Source organism: Lissotriton helveticus, chromosome 9, assembly GCF_964261635.1.
Source record: "Lissotriton helveticus chromosome 9, aLisHel1.1, whole genome shotgun sequence".
Lineage (NCBI taxonomy): Eukaryota > Metazoa > Chordata > Amphibia > Caudata > Salamandridae > Lissotriton > Lissotriton helveticus.
In genome coordinates this window covers 346300602-346315909 of record NC_136070.1, presented here as the reverse complement: position 1 = coordinate 346315909, position 15308 = coordinate 346300602, and the positions used below count along the sequence as shown (strand labels likewise).

Below are 15308 nucleotides of genomic sequence, written 5' to 3'. Positions count from 1 at the left end.
CAGTTATTTTGGTAAACTATGTTAACAAAACTATCTTTGATGCCATTGCAGCACCATTGTTTTGTAAAATGTTTATGATCACAATATTATTGCTGCCAGGTAAATAAACATCAATATGCTATTGAGAGAAGGACAGACCACATCTAACACAATCTGGAGCACAGGGAATATGAAGTAGGAGAAACCGGAGTTCATAGCCCCTATGTATTATGTATGTCGCATTTCTAAATAGCGACTCAAGCTGAACGGCAACAGAAGGCTGTACAGGGTCAAAGACAAAGATACAGTTTGCAAATGATTGCAGGGGTCCCTAGGATTTGAGTGTAGAAGTGGACTGTTGTTGCGTTGTAGGATACTGCTCTCTTAAAGAGGTGTGGCCGTCAGATCTTATCGGAGCAGGGTTGGGCTGTACTGATGCATATGGGAAGCTGTGCAGAGGCAGAGATATTACTGCAGATGAGAAATAATTTCGATGACTCAGTAAACAACTACATCCTGGCCACTCTACATTGAGATTGCTGGCCCCTTCCTGATTTTGTTCTCATCCTGTCTTTTCTGCTGAAATCCAAGTTGTGGAAAAAGCCTGCTTGATATCTAGCTCTGTCCACATCCGCTGAGCTGTTCAGTTCTCTTTACAGCCCTTGCTTGATCCAGTGCTAGCCACAGCCCAGGGTCACCTAGTTCTGTCCAAATTCCTTGTACTGTTCCCTCAACACTCCTTGTGTTATCTACTCCTCTTCACACTGGCTTATAGTTTGTGCCCATTGGCCGCTCATTCCCATGTTACTTTTTCACCTTTATATAGATCATTCCTATCGTGCGCATGATCTTGTAGTACTTTTGGAATATAATCGCCCTTTCCTCATCGTTAAGGGATTTCACTATGACAGAAGTCAAGGTAGACATCTAGTGACCAGTTTTATCAATGAAGAGAAGATCTAATGGTTAAGAGTTGATTTATTATGTGTACTATTATGTCATCTAAAAGGGGTTGTTAAAGTAAAGACCTTCGTGATACTATTGCAACATCTTCTACTCACAGTGGTACAAAGCTACAAAGCAGTATCCTAAAGCACTATGTAAAGGAACAAGGCATTACTAGTATGACTTTTTATTTTAAATAGGTGCTTGTCCTGTACACCTCATTGATGAGGCAAAAGGTAAGCACAGAATGTTTTTTAAAGTACTAATCAAATGAACTCATGTATTCTGCAGGCTGATGCATGCCACGCCTATCAGATTGTCCGTAGAAATGGTGTCCCTGATGAGCAGATCATCGTGATGATGTATGATGACATAGCAAACAATGAAGAGTAAGTAGCATTATACCATGCGGTACCTACCTCCACGCAACTCTTTCCTTCTCTGTGTCAGAACTGCATTGTGTCATGGGCTGTCTAACTCTTAAGGATATATGTGTACCTGACAAACTTGATTGCATAGTATTTTATTGTAACATTTACATAGAGCTTACTACTCCTTTGTGGGGCACTTAAGCACTTGCTGCCATGGATAGCACAATGTACTGTGTACTGTCTGTAGTGTGAATGGTGTTGTTTTTGTTTTGATCCCATGTGGGAAGTGTTTCCCTGTCATGTATGAGGACCACAGAGGTGCATTTAACATGTTACTGGGCACAGTACTTAGTAGTGCGATAGGTGAAGAAGTCTGCGAGACAGATGCAAGTCTGTTTTTCATAAGCCGGCAGCTTTGGTCAGCACTGCATATCCCTTTATGGTATTTCTTATGATCACAGTCTTCTATGATATTTCTCATGATAACAGTCCACTAAGATAATGACCGCCCAGGGTTGTCTAGTCTGAGATTTTTGTTTATGGTGCTGAGCAGGCATACATTGGAGGTGATATGTTCAGATCTTTTGCTGGAATAAACTTCTTTACAGTCCTCTCTAATATGATGTCATTGTGAGAAGTCAAGAAGTGGCTGTAGTATGTGGTTAATTGGAACCTGCAGTTGTAGACTAAATTAGAGTCCACATGTGGCTGTGAGAGTGTGGTACATCTCAGTTATTCTATGCTTGTTCAGTGATAATGGGTGATTTGTTGCTGTTAGAACGATATATAGTCATGATAAACATGATCTGTAGCATTTGTCCTTTATATGATTGCAAAGAAACCAAGCAGTACAAAGGAATAGTTAGTCAGTCTGTTTGAACTACAGTGGTCTGCCTGACCGCTGAGTGTTATAGTAGTAGTAAGGGCTAGTGGGTTATGTATAAATTTACATTACTGTATAATATCCAGGCTAGGCACAGAGCAGGCCTTCATAGCTTACCTAGACATATAACGTCGTTAGAGTGGGTGTGAACGTAAGGAAAGTATGCTAGTCGAGCTGTTGCATATCTGTGGATTGTCCTTGATGGAGGAATTATAGTTTCTAGTTCTCTCCAGTGCATGGTATGGTATAGTTATCTTGGAACAGCCATGTTTTCACCTCTCTTCTGAACTCGAAGTGCACATTGTAGCTTTTGTTGGTATGCAAGTATTGGGAGGATGAATTGCTGTGTTTTCATTGTTTTGAGGGCACTCTGTAACCATCTTAACATGTGGTATCAGGAATTGGTCTGAATCCATGGTCACCCATAGGTTTCTCACCTCTCTTGATGTAGTTGGAGGGGCATCAATTTCCTCGGGCCACATGAAGGAAGGCAGGTGTTTGTGCCATTGTCCACAGGTCATGTTCTCTGTCTTTGCTGTGTTGAGCTTTAAGTGGCTACTCATTAGCCATGTATTTAAGGCAACGAGGCCTCTTGGCTAGGCTATCCATTTTTAGACTGATTTGTGCATCATCTGCATTGTTGCAGCAGGTAAGATTGGTCTACTAAGGGTGTTAGTTAGAATTTAAATAAGACAAGATTCGGTGAACCCATGAGGGATGCCTTAATGATTACCCCATTGGTGAACAAACTGCTTAATGACTCCTTAGCCATGGCTGTGGCCCCCTCTGCTTAGAAACGGGCAACAATTCTTCCCCTACTGAGGAAACCTTCTGAGGCCTTAGAGTGTTGGCCACTTATTGGTCTATTTCTCTGCTCCTGGCAATGTCAAAGCTATTGCAGAAATTGGTGAACCAACCAAGGTTCCTCACTCGTTCTTCATCGTCTTCAGATGATTGGAGTGAGAGTGTGAGTGGGATGGAATCACTTCTAGGGAACAGCAGTCAAGAGGTCTGGACCTCATCCTTTTCATCAGGAACCAAGGCCATAACATTAGGGGTCCGACAAGGTTCTGGCCTTCAACCCATTTTGTTTAATATCAATCTTAAAACCCTCCCAGCACCCCTTTGCCTATTAGGCTGAATCCTTTGGAGCCAAGATAATCTCATACACAGATGACACTCAGCTGCTCTTCTCCTTTACTAAAGGCGAAGATCTCACCCTGGATTTAATCGAGCTATGCCTGACTGTAGTGTTCTCATGGATGCACCATAACCAGCTGTTGCGTGCTGATAAGACCGAAATACTCTTCTTTGGCTTGAACAAGTACCCTGACTGGGTGTCTTGCTGGCCTGTGTGAGCCACCCCTCCACTCCCTCAAGCAGATGAGGTTAGGAACTTATGGGTCAGGTTTGAAAACCAGCTCTCCTTCTTGCCTCAAGTTAGGTCTGTGGTAGGGACCTGTTTCGGTCTCCTCCGCATGATGAAAAAGTTTTGTTTCTTTTGTCTGCAACAGCAAAGAAAACCATAATTCATGCCCTTATCACAAACCTGAATGGATTATGCCAACATCCTGTACTTTGGTCTGCTGGACGTAGTAATTCAAAGGCTCTAGGTAGTTGAGAATGTATCGGAGTCCAGGTTTCCCCTCATTTCTCCGCTTTGCATTGGCTCCCTGTGAGAAAACGCATTATGGGTAAGACTCTAGTTCTTACTTATAGAGTCTTACATCAGATAGGCTCAAGATATCTGGTCACCGGAATTCACTTTTACCGTCCTGCTAGGAAACTCCGGTCATCTAATATGGCTGTGGCGCCGGTTCCAATGATCTATCGCTCAAGGACAGCTGGTCGTTCCTTTTCCTTTCTGGGTCCTTCTGCGTGGAATATTCTTTCCCTAGACCTCCGTTTTGCGGGTTCTAAACCGATCTTCAAGAAGAGACTGAAAACATGTCTCTTTGCCCCAGTTGTGTTACCTTAAACGTCTAGCGCCAGTACACTCTTCTGAGCATCTGTGTGCTCTACAAATCCTATTCATCATCATTAATGTTGGGCCAGAAGTGAATGGCTGGTATATGCACCAAGCTTTGTCTTTCTTTACAGTGCAGTAATCTGTTTTAGATCATTTTCAAGTATTCCGAGATGATGGAAACTTGTGTTAGTATTGTGTGTTGGTGGACAGTATGAAATGCTGCTGATAACTCCAGAAGCAATTGGGCAGTCACTCACACTTACTTTCTGTCCACTGTCAATTTTAGGCCATGCCACATGGGTACGGGGGCTAACTCTGTGCCTCTCCCTGCTTTGAATACACATTGTTGGTCTGGCATCAAGTTAATGTCCTCAGTAGACTTGAAAAGCTGAGTAAAGCTGCTCTGTCAAAACATTTAACCTAGGCGTGAGCCATTAGATATTGGTCCTTAGTTTCCTGGGAGGATGGGATGAGGTTGTTCTTCTTGAGGAGAGGTCTAATGTAGGAAGTTTTCAACTCAGACAAAGAAGAACCTAGTTCCAGGGACTTGGGGAGTATGCTTCTAGCTGCCACACCTGCACAGGGTGTGAAATACATGATTCAATATCATTTTCCGATTGTATGGCTTTCACCACATTGATGGCCTCAACCTTACGAACGCCTGCCTTAAAAAAATGTATTAGTCACAGCTGTTATTCATAGTGTTCTTATTCCCCTGTGTCCACTCCTGTCCTCTGGTATGACCATGAGACTGTCCTCATCTCCTTCTCCTTCTCCTCTCCAACTATTTTGAGTTATTACTTTATTCTTTTTTTTTTTTTACTTCTGACTACCCCTCTCTTTCGTAGTTCCTTGTCACTTCTTTTGTTGTTGTTCGATCCACTTGTTCCTTCTCCTTCTTGCTCTCTTGGTCACACTAAAAATGTTAAATGGATTATCTTCACACTGTTTCTTTTTCATGTTACTTTTGACTATCTTCGTTTATTTGACATACCTTTCTATTTCTGTTCTTTCAGGAATGTCTGTTTTAACTTGTTACACACGTAAATGTTTTTTCTGGACTTGGCACCTTGACTATTTTGCCTTGTTTTTCATTCAGCTTGCTATTAACCAATGTGTGTTTCATAATGCCTTAGTTTCACCAGCTTGTCTCTTCAGCAGTTTGCTTTTAACACTTAGAATGCCCTTTGCCACTTGGGAAGTGGTGCAGGCCTGCCAAATAGGTTGTAGATAAATAAGGATTTCCAGTTATATGCACAGCCTTGTCTGTGCCATTATCCGGTCTCTCACACAACCCCAAATATCTGCTGAGTTGTCCACAAACAATTTTCCTTTTTTCAGGATGGGGTTGAATGCTCCTTCTCTATGCTCAATGCAAGTGCACTTTGTACAGTGCTTAATTCTTATCTCATCTTGTAGAGGTGCTAAGCAGTGACCTGCTAACTTTCTCTTTCTGCATCCACTCATACCAGGAAGGCTTTAAAGAATGCCTATCACGAATGGGTCGGATTGCAGTATGTGAGCAACGCAGGTAGTGTCTATGATGCTTGGAACTCGACCAAATTCCAACTCTAGTACATTTTGGTTCTACCATACTTGATGGCCCCCTTTTGCTGAATTGTCTTGTCGCAGATCAACCATTGGATTCTGTGTATATTCTAACCTTGAAGCAGATGGTGGTTGAACTCCTCTTATTGCAGGCCTCCTTCCATAGTGATCATTGAAAGTGATCTTCTCAGCCAAAGAGCACTCTGCTCCTAGAGCCTGCAGTTAGTTACAGCTTGTGGTTCAGTCTCCCTGTGCTGTACATCAGTATTCCCAATGATGCAGTGCAAGGTATTCTACCGTGGTGAATTTTAGCATACATTTGTGTGTGCATTTCACCCATTTACACTTATAAAGCTATGTCTGCTACTGACCATTACCGACTGCCAACTATTGGTTCTCTTGCTGTTATTATGTAGGCTACAGTATTTCATAGGTGTGTAAAGGGGGTCTTTCCAAAACATACAAAAACTGCAAACGTACCAAATAGGGCCGTTATGTACTTCTTACACCATAAATGGAAAACCACAGGGTATCTTGCAAAAGGGCTGTTTTTGTCTGGATGCTATGGAACAACAAATCATGCACAGCTCTCTATGCCTCCGTTGGAGGAGCTTTGGACAACAAGGCACCAAAATCCATGCTCAGACATGGCACCTGACTAAATGTGGAGGCCACTCTCTAAAGGTAGCAGGTACAAGTCTTTGCAACGCAGTTATCGAAAATCGTAGGGAAGAACAAAATCTGGGTTGCTTTAAAAAAAATAATTAGTGTTGCCTCTGCTTTTCCTTTCTTTCTGTTGAATGTTTCTGTATATAGAGCTTTTGAACCGAATTGTGCTATTACTGCCTCTGTGATGTAAACCATGTCTTCAGTTTGTTTTTCACTCTTATTTGTTTTCTAATATTTAGTTGCTTTTTCAAGGATCTGTTTTGATTTTATTCTAAAACTAATGTTTTATTTGTTTCTGGTTGCTAATCATTTGTGCATTGAAGCTGGGCAGCTGGCATTGCACACAATACATAGTAAACTATCTAAATTGAAATTTCCATGGTGTATCTGCAGCTGGCATCCTTCTCCATATACTCTTTCGTGCTGCATGATGCTAATTTTGCAGGCATCAGTATCGTCAGTAGAATGTGAGCTATAGGTATGAAAAAGATGTACTGATGAGCATCTCTTTTCCTTTGCACTGTGAACGTCTTCCAGCAAATTGGAGCACACCAATAGAAGTGGCCTGTAGGTGTTTTACAGATCTGCTGCACCTACCTAATTCTGGGGGTTTAATGGCAGCTGCTAATGGGTTCTTCTAGTAACCATGTTCAGCAGTATATGGACATTCCAGTGACTTAGGAATTGAACTCATATACACTGGAGGGAAAATTTGTCTTTAGAGGAATTGCCTCTTAAGATGCATAGCTTCTCACAGAAATGGTAGGAGTCTTACCCTTTGAGAACCAGGGGGGTTCACCGCCAAGTACTTGTTTGGATCCTCTAAATTTTCTGAAATAATTAGTCAATGCTACCCTTTCATGCCATTGTCAGGACTTCAGCATTCCTTTCTTGGTTGACCCAGGCAGAAACCTGATGATTTTGAATGCATCTCACCTTCAGGAAACAAGCGTCAGGACCCCCCTTGCCTCAAGTCTTCAACATTGACACTCTAGTATATCCATTACTGTTGATGAGGCACAGTTAAGGAGGAGTCAGTCCCTCTACTCCAGTTGAGACATTTTGGATGAATGGGCAAATGGCAGGAGATCTGGTCTAACTGACAAGTGTCATAAATCAGATTTTGTTTCATGGATATTTATCTGCAGGTCTATTTCTTTACACTCAGAACTTACTGATTCCGGCTTGGAGATATTAAATCGAACTAATGAACATTTTGTTTTTACTTTTTTAGTAATCCCACCAAGGGCATAATAATCAACAGGCCCAATGGTACAGATGTGTATGCTGGAGTTCCAAAAGACTACACTAACGAGGTAGGTTTCTGTGGAATATCATCATGACTCACACTGATGATGGGGGAACCCCTTCTAGGGCTTACAAGCAGTGTCACAGCACAATTCCGGTTTGTGGTTTTCGCCAAACACATATGTATATTTTTGTTGATGTGCTGTCTCTTTGTGGTGGGAATAATGGAAATGAAGTAATTTGCTTTGCACCCCTCATGTTGCTAATGTCCAATGCATCCATTTTTGTAAAATCACTTGGGAACTTGTGGCCCATCCAGGATATGCAATTTTCAGTGCGTTGCTCAAGTATGAATGAAAAAGGCTGAAGCATTAAATTATATTGTTATATTTAAGTGGCTATTTTATAAAATATTTCAGTTTGAATTGTTTGAACTGTTGTCTTTAAGGAGGGACCCCCCATTTGTGATCTCACGCTATTGAAGGCAGCTTCTTAATGAAGTTTCCCTTCTGCCCACCAAACATTGTGTTGCTATGCATGGGGGAACTATTTTGCACCCCTTTAACCACACCGCAATCTCCCCTTTCCCTAAAGTTCACAAGCAAATGAGATTCATATTGATAGGGGTGATGACCCGATCACCCCCATGCCAGTTTCATCTGCATCCAGCCCCATTTCTTATTTGTCACTTTTCCTCCACATCCCACACTCTTCCCTTCAGTTATAGCTCGTATCTCCTGTCACATTTTTTCACGCCGTCGTTATGCCAGTTAGAACTTTCCAGTGAAGAGCTGTAATGGGGTTGTAGCATCAGAATTGACTGCATTTAAACAAAAACATTTAAAAACATTTTAAAACAATTTAAAAAATGTTTGTACATTGCTTAGACACTAGGGATTTAAAGATTTTTTAGAACCTTTGTTTTTGTCACATCACAGAATTTGAATTGAAGAATTTCTGTCCATTGAGATTTCTTTTTTGACCATATAGTTATAAATTAGTGCAGTTTTATATCAGGTTTTATTTAATCAAGCCTATTATATTTCAGATTTTTTCCATTTTATTATTCTCAATTCACCAGAGGCAAGGAATGTTGAATAACAAAGTTATCACAACATTTCTATCTGTTGCAACTCTTAAGTCCTGGCCCTGCACAGAATGTCTAAAGACCAAAAATCAAGCACAATTTAAACAAAAAAATGCATGTACATTTTGAACAAAATAGCTAGGTGGTATTTGAGTCTGTATCATCTGTGTAACCCGCATAACACAGCAATTGGCTCTTAGAGACATCAAAATGCTGTTAGCCAACTAAGTTTGTCAGAGTGCAGCAATTACCCTGCTGTTCTATTTGAGCAGTACCATATATATTTCAGCTTCCCAAGTTGAAAGATTCACACCAGTGCTGTTTAAAATGACTAAGTTAAAAAAAGGAGTAGGAGAAATGCAGGACTGCGAGATGTTAAAACCACATAAGCATGGTACTTTTAAACTTATGAACACCCAGGATGGAATATTGGGAGTTGGCAAGCAAATCGGAATACTCCCATTGAGGGCCACAGCTACTGCTAAAAGCCTGCAAAAGGACCATTGCTGACAGCTCCCTGGCCAAAAGTCTGTCTTACTGTTTTTTCCTGGACCCACAAGAGGACAAGTGGCTTCTCTCCACTACTGCAGCAATTACACTCGGGATTTCTTTCATTATAAGCCGATCTGTCATGCTGTGACATCTCATCTCCTTACATCATTAAAAGACAATACAGGCCCTAGCACCCATTGAAAATCCGGATTTATCTGCCCTGGAGTGTCTGGGTGCAGAGGTGCTGGACGGGTTGGTAGCCTTGTGCACTACACCGTTGACCAGGATGGGGGCCACTTAGAAACAGGCTGCAGAGGTGGACTTGTGGACAAGTCCGGGAGCTCCCAACAGGGGGGGGGGCTCAGTTTGTGAGGGTCGTGGGAGCAAGAGGGCACAGTCGGTGTTCTTGCACCCAGGATGGGGAGCTTGGGTTAAGAGGGCTTTTGGTCGACTGTTCCTGTATGTCAAAGGCACTCGCGGCTCTCAGTCAGACCATAAGAGGGGACAGCTGGGCCACTTCTGTGCTGGCTCCCGCGATGCTGACGCCCCTCATCTGCTGGTCGGTTTTTACGGGGTTAAAGTCTGGATTGGACTTCAAAAAAGCTTTGGTTGCTGCAGGGGGTCCGGTACCGTAGGTATTGGTGCAGGGCGGCTCCTGGCATCTCCACATTTAGGGGATGGGTAGATGGTTTTAAACCTCTGAGGCAAAGTGACCTCCTCCTGGGTGGCTGATAAGTCGGCAGACCCAGTGGGCAGCAGAGCAGTGAACCGAAAGTTGCTGTCGGTGCCTGCAGGTTGCAGGGAAGTGGCTCTTCCACTTCAAGTGAGATGCTGGCTGGTTGGGGACTTGCTGGCAGCCCTCTGAGACTTTTGGGGATTCTGTAGTCAGGTGAATCTGAATTCATGGCGTCAGGGGGTCACCTAAATACTCAATTTAGGGGCGTTAAGGGGAGTGACAGGTAGAAGTGAATGTGCCACTCACCCTTTGGGTCACTACAATCTCTATATGACCACTTTCTGTTGGGGGTGGGCATAACCTTGTCCCAGAGTTCCGAATTCCACTAAAATCAAAATGGTGGAACCCTTCTGTTCGAGGCATATGGGCTGCAGATGGTACATTTATGAATAGATCGCCATCTGGTGTTGGGCTCGGATGATTGCACTTTGTTTTTCTTCTGGAGAAGTCTTTGTCGTCATAGGTGACTCCTCCTCTCGGTGTTAGTGCGCATGGGCATCGGCTCCATCCTTAGATTGTTTTTTTTCCGCCATCGGGTTCGGATGAGGATCGAAGTGCTCCGGACCGACTTCAACAAAGAAGGTTATAACCGGCGCGTATTCCTTTCCAAATCGACGGTATCGTTATCGAACGCGACTTCACTCCATACCGACGCGGTTCGAAGGACGACGACTACGAGAAACTCGACGTAGTCCAGCCCGGGGTCCATGGAAAGGACTCCATTCAAAAAATGTCCAACGTGTGGTGCTAAGTTCCCACACAAGGACCTACACGAGGTGTGCAACCTCTGCTTGTCCCCTGAACACGAATCCAGGGACTGTGAGGCCTGTGCAGCGTTCTCGTCAAAATCGACGATTAGAAACCGTCGAGCCCGAAGACACGAGGTATCGAGAATGCAGTCACAAGCAATCCCGGAGCTGTTCGAGGACCAGCACCCAGAAGAGGAGGAAGAAGAGGCTGACGAGGCGGGGTCAGAAGCGGACGAGTCCGACGTCGAGGAAATCGACGTCCAACAAACCGTGAGTGACGACGTCCCTTTACCGAAAAACAGACCCCGCACGGTGTCGACCCCGCCCTCGAGCCCGGTCAGACAACCGAAAAAAGTTTCCAACGCCCCGCCTTCGAGCCCGGCAACGAAACAGAAACCGAAACACTCGGTCCCACATCATAGTGGTTCCGGTTTCGATAAACCGACCACATCGACACCGAAGCACCAGGTCAAGGAAAGCTCGAAGTCGAAGCAGTCCATGTCGACACCGAAGCACGCTTCGGCGCCGAAAACACCCCCGACACCGGGGACATCTTCGATACCGAAGAAGTCGGATCCGAACAAAACTTCGGCACCGAAAATACAAATGGACAGTTCAAAGAAAAAACACCTTTCGGAACCGAAAACTGCGGTACCGACACAGGAACACGGAACGGATCCTAAACAAAAGACTTTGTTTATTGACCCAAAGACTGGCAAGGTAGCCACAGAACTACCTAAAAAGAGGAAACATGAACATTTGGACGACAAGGCTCATCCAAAGAAGAGAACAATGGGGACGAATACAACTCCTCCCCCTTCTCCCAAACCTCACACACCATCTTCACCTCTTCCTCACAATAGGCCAGATATCCCTCCCACACGTCCATCTACACCTACAACAGATGGAGAGAGTGACACAGGGGAGGGGGGACACCCTGGGGATGATGAGGACACAATCCCAGAGGAGGCAGACCCATGGGAGGAGTATAATGTGGGATCAAGTAATGATACCGACCTTGAGTCATATCCCTCAAAACCTTCACCTCCTGATGACAATACTGGGTTTGCACAACTCATTACTAGAGCAGCAACATTTCATAAGGTAGACCTACATACAGAACCTCTAGTACAGGACTTCTTATTAAAACACTACCTACTGCACAAAGAACATCAGGAACACTACCAATGCTAAAGGGCCTTCTCAGTCATACATCAGAGATATTCAAAGACCCAGTGAGGGCTAGGGTATTGAACCCAAGAATTGATAAAAAATATAGGGCAGCTCCAAAAGACCCAATATACATCAAGGGACAAATTCCTCTAGACTCACTAGTGGTCACAAACGCTCGCAAGAGAGCAAACTCTTTATCTACAGGAGAAGCTCCACCTCCTGACAAAGAGTCTAAACTAATAGATGCCTCTGGCAAGAGAGTAGCATCTCAAGCGGCAAACAGTTGGCGCATAGCTAATACGCAAGCACTACTTGCAAGGTACGACAGAGCGCATTATGATGAGTTAGAAACACTCATCAAACATCTCCCTAAAGAACATCAAAAGAAAGCAGATCAACTGATACAAGAAGGGAAGTTAATTACTAACACTTCAATAAAGTGCGCCCTAGACGCGGCAGAAACTGCGGCAAGGTCGACAAATACAAGCATCATGTTAAGGAGACATGCATGGCTCAGAGTATCAGGGTTCAAACAAGAGGTACAAACATCGTTACTGAACCAACCTTTTGATGGGAAAACACTTTTTGGCACAGGGACAGATGAGGCCCTAGAAAAGATGAAAAAGGATACAGAAACGGCTAAATCAATGGGAGCATTGCAACAGCCGACACAAAGAGGTTCCTTTCGTAGATCCACCTATAGAGGAGGATCCAAAAGTACAGCCACAAACCAACAGCAAACCTCTTTTACACCTACATCACCCAGAGGTAATTCTAGAGGTGGATACAGGGGTAACAACAACAAGGGTAGAGGTCGCGGAAACAACAACAACTGCAACTCTCCAACCCCAAAACAGTGACTTCATAGAGCTTCCCCCAGACCATATAACACCGGTAGGGGGACGCCTATCACAGTTCCTACCTGTCTGGGAAAACATCACATCAGACAAGTGGGTAAGACAAATTATCCAACATGGTTATTGCCTAGAACTCACAGCTACCCCACCAAACATCCCCCCCAAACAGCGTCCAATGAAACAAGATCACCTGACACTACTAAAACAGGAAGTAATATCACTGCTAGAAAAGCATGCCATAGAGAAGGTTCCACAACACCAACAGGGAACAGGAGTATACTCCCTATACTTCCTAATCCCCAAAAAGGACGGGTCTCTAAGGCCAATACTGGACCTAAGACCTCTCAACGCATACATAAATTCGGAACATTTCCACATGGTCACGCTCCAACAAGTACTTCTTTTACTGAAGAAAGGGGACTTTCTTTCTACACTGGATCTAAAAGACGCTTACTTTCATATCCCTATTCACAAAGCCCACAGGAAATACCTCAGGTTTGTGGTAGAAGGACAACATTATCAGTTCAAAGTCCTTCCATTTGGTGTCACGACGGCACCAAGGGTGTTCACAAAATGCCTGGCAGTGGTAGCAGCTCACCTAAGAAGACAGCAAATTCATGTCTTCCCATACTTGGACGACTGGCTAATAAAAGCCAGGTCGCAAGAGGAGTGTCTGCAACACACACAAAAGACAATTCAGCTACTACACCAGCTAGGGTTCACGGTGAACTACACAAAGTCACACCTACAACCAAACAAGGTTCAACAATATCTGGGGGCTACTATAGACACAGAAAAAGCCAAAGTGTACCCCAACCCAGTCAGGGTCCAAGCAATGCTTACAATCATTCAGAGATTTCAGCCACAACACTCACTAACAGCAAGAGTGTTCATGCAGCTATTAGGCATGATGTCATCCTGCATACTGCTAATACCATATGCAAAACTACAAATGCGTCCGCTACAAGAATGCTTAGCGACACAGTGGAATCAGGCTCAAGGGCAGATTACGGATCTGGTGTTGGTAGACGACCGCACACACCGCTCTCTGAAGTGGTGGAACAGAACAAACATTACCAAGGGGCGGTCGTTCCTAGAGCCAATTCCACAGGTGACAATAACAGCAGACGCATCGCTCACCGAATGGGGAGCACATATGGACAAGTACACAGTACAAGGAAGGTGGAGTGTGCAGGAAAGAACACTACACATCAACTACCTAGAACTACTGGCAGTGTTTCTAGCATTGAAAGCCTTTCAGATACATGTTACCCACAAAGCAGTCCTGATCAGAACAGACAACATGACAGCAATGTATTATATTCAAAAACAGGGGGGGACGCACTCTCTCCAATTATCCAGACTAGCACAGGAAATTTGGAGATGGGCCATTCCTCAAAACATCTATCTGTTAGCCGAACACCTACCAGGAGTTCAAAACCAGATAGCAGACATCTTAAGCAGACAGTCGGAACAGATACACGAATGGGAACTGCACCAACAAATACTGCAGCCATTCTTCCAAAGATGGGGACAACCAGAGATAGACCTATTTGCCACTCATCAGAACGCAAAATGCCAAAGCTTCGCGTCCAGGTACCCACATCACCTGTCGCAGGGCAATGCGTTATGGATAAATTGGTCCAACAAATTTGCATACGCTTTTCCCCCTCTCCCACTAATCCCATTAGTGGTCAGGAAACTGCAACAACATTCAATGACCATGATACTAGTAGCACCCACGTGGGCAAGACAGCCGTGGTTCACCACGCTCTTGCAACTCTCACAAGTGCCACATCAAAAGCTACGAATTCTACCCATGCACCTTACACAGAACCATGGAGAAATAATGCACCCAGATCCAACTCAATTGAACTTAGCGATCTGGCTCCTGAAATCCTAGAATTTGGGTACTTAGATCTCCCCCCAAATTGCATGGAAATAATTAAACAAGCGAGACGTCCAACCACCAGAGCATGCTATGCAGCTAAGTGGAAGAGGTTTGCTATACACTGTACTAATAACAATATCAACCCTCTAGACGTATCAACAAGAGAGATTATTTGCTACTTATTACACTTACAGCAATGTAATCTAGCGTACACATCTATCAGAGTACATCTAGCAGCTATAGCAGCATACCTGCAAAACAGGCAGCGCACATCACTGTTCAGAGTACCAGCGATAAAAGCATTCATGGAAGGTCTTAAAAGAGTCATTCCACCAAGATTACCACCTTCCCCAGTCTGGAACCTCAACGTAGTACTCACCAGATTAATGGGGCCACCCTTCGAACCTATGCATAGGTGCGAAATACAATTCCTTACATGGAAGGTGGCATTCCTTATAGCTATTACCTCACTCAGAAGAGTAAGCGAATTACAGGCATTAACAATACAAGAACCATTCCTACAGTTACACCAGAATAAAGTGGTTCTTAGAACAAACCCAAAGTTCTTGCCTAAAGTAATTTCAGCATTCCACATCAATCAGCCAGTGGAATTACCAGTCTTCTTTCCAAAGCCACAGACGGTGGCAGAAAGGGCTCTACATACACTAGATGTTAAAAGAGCCATTTTGTACTACATAGAAAGAACACAAT

The 15308-nt window shown here is 43.9% G+C and overlaps 1 protein-coding gene across 1 annotated transcript in view; it reads left to right on the top strand.

Annotated features, from left to right (window-relative positions):
* LGMN (legumain) overlaps nt 1-15308 on the top strand; it is a 97037-nt gene that overhangs the window by 37747 nt on the left and 43982 nt on the right. The window contains exons 3-4 of the mRNA XM_078660077.1: nt 1216-1313; nt 7599-7680. Coding sequence (XP_078516203.1) covers nt 1216-1313; nt 7599-7680 — 180 coding nt within the window. The remainder of the gene's footprint in view (nt 1-1215; nt 1314-7598; nt 7681-15308) is intronic.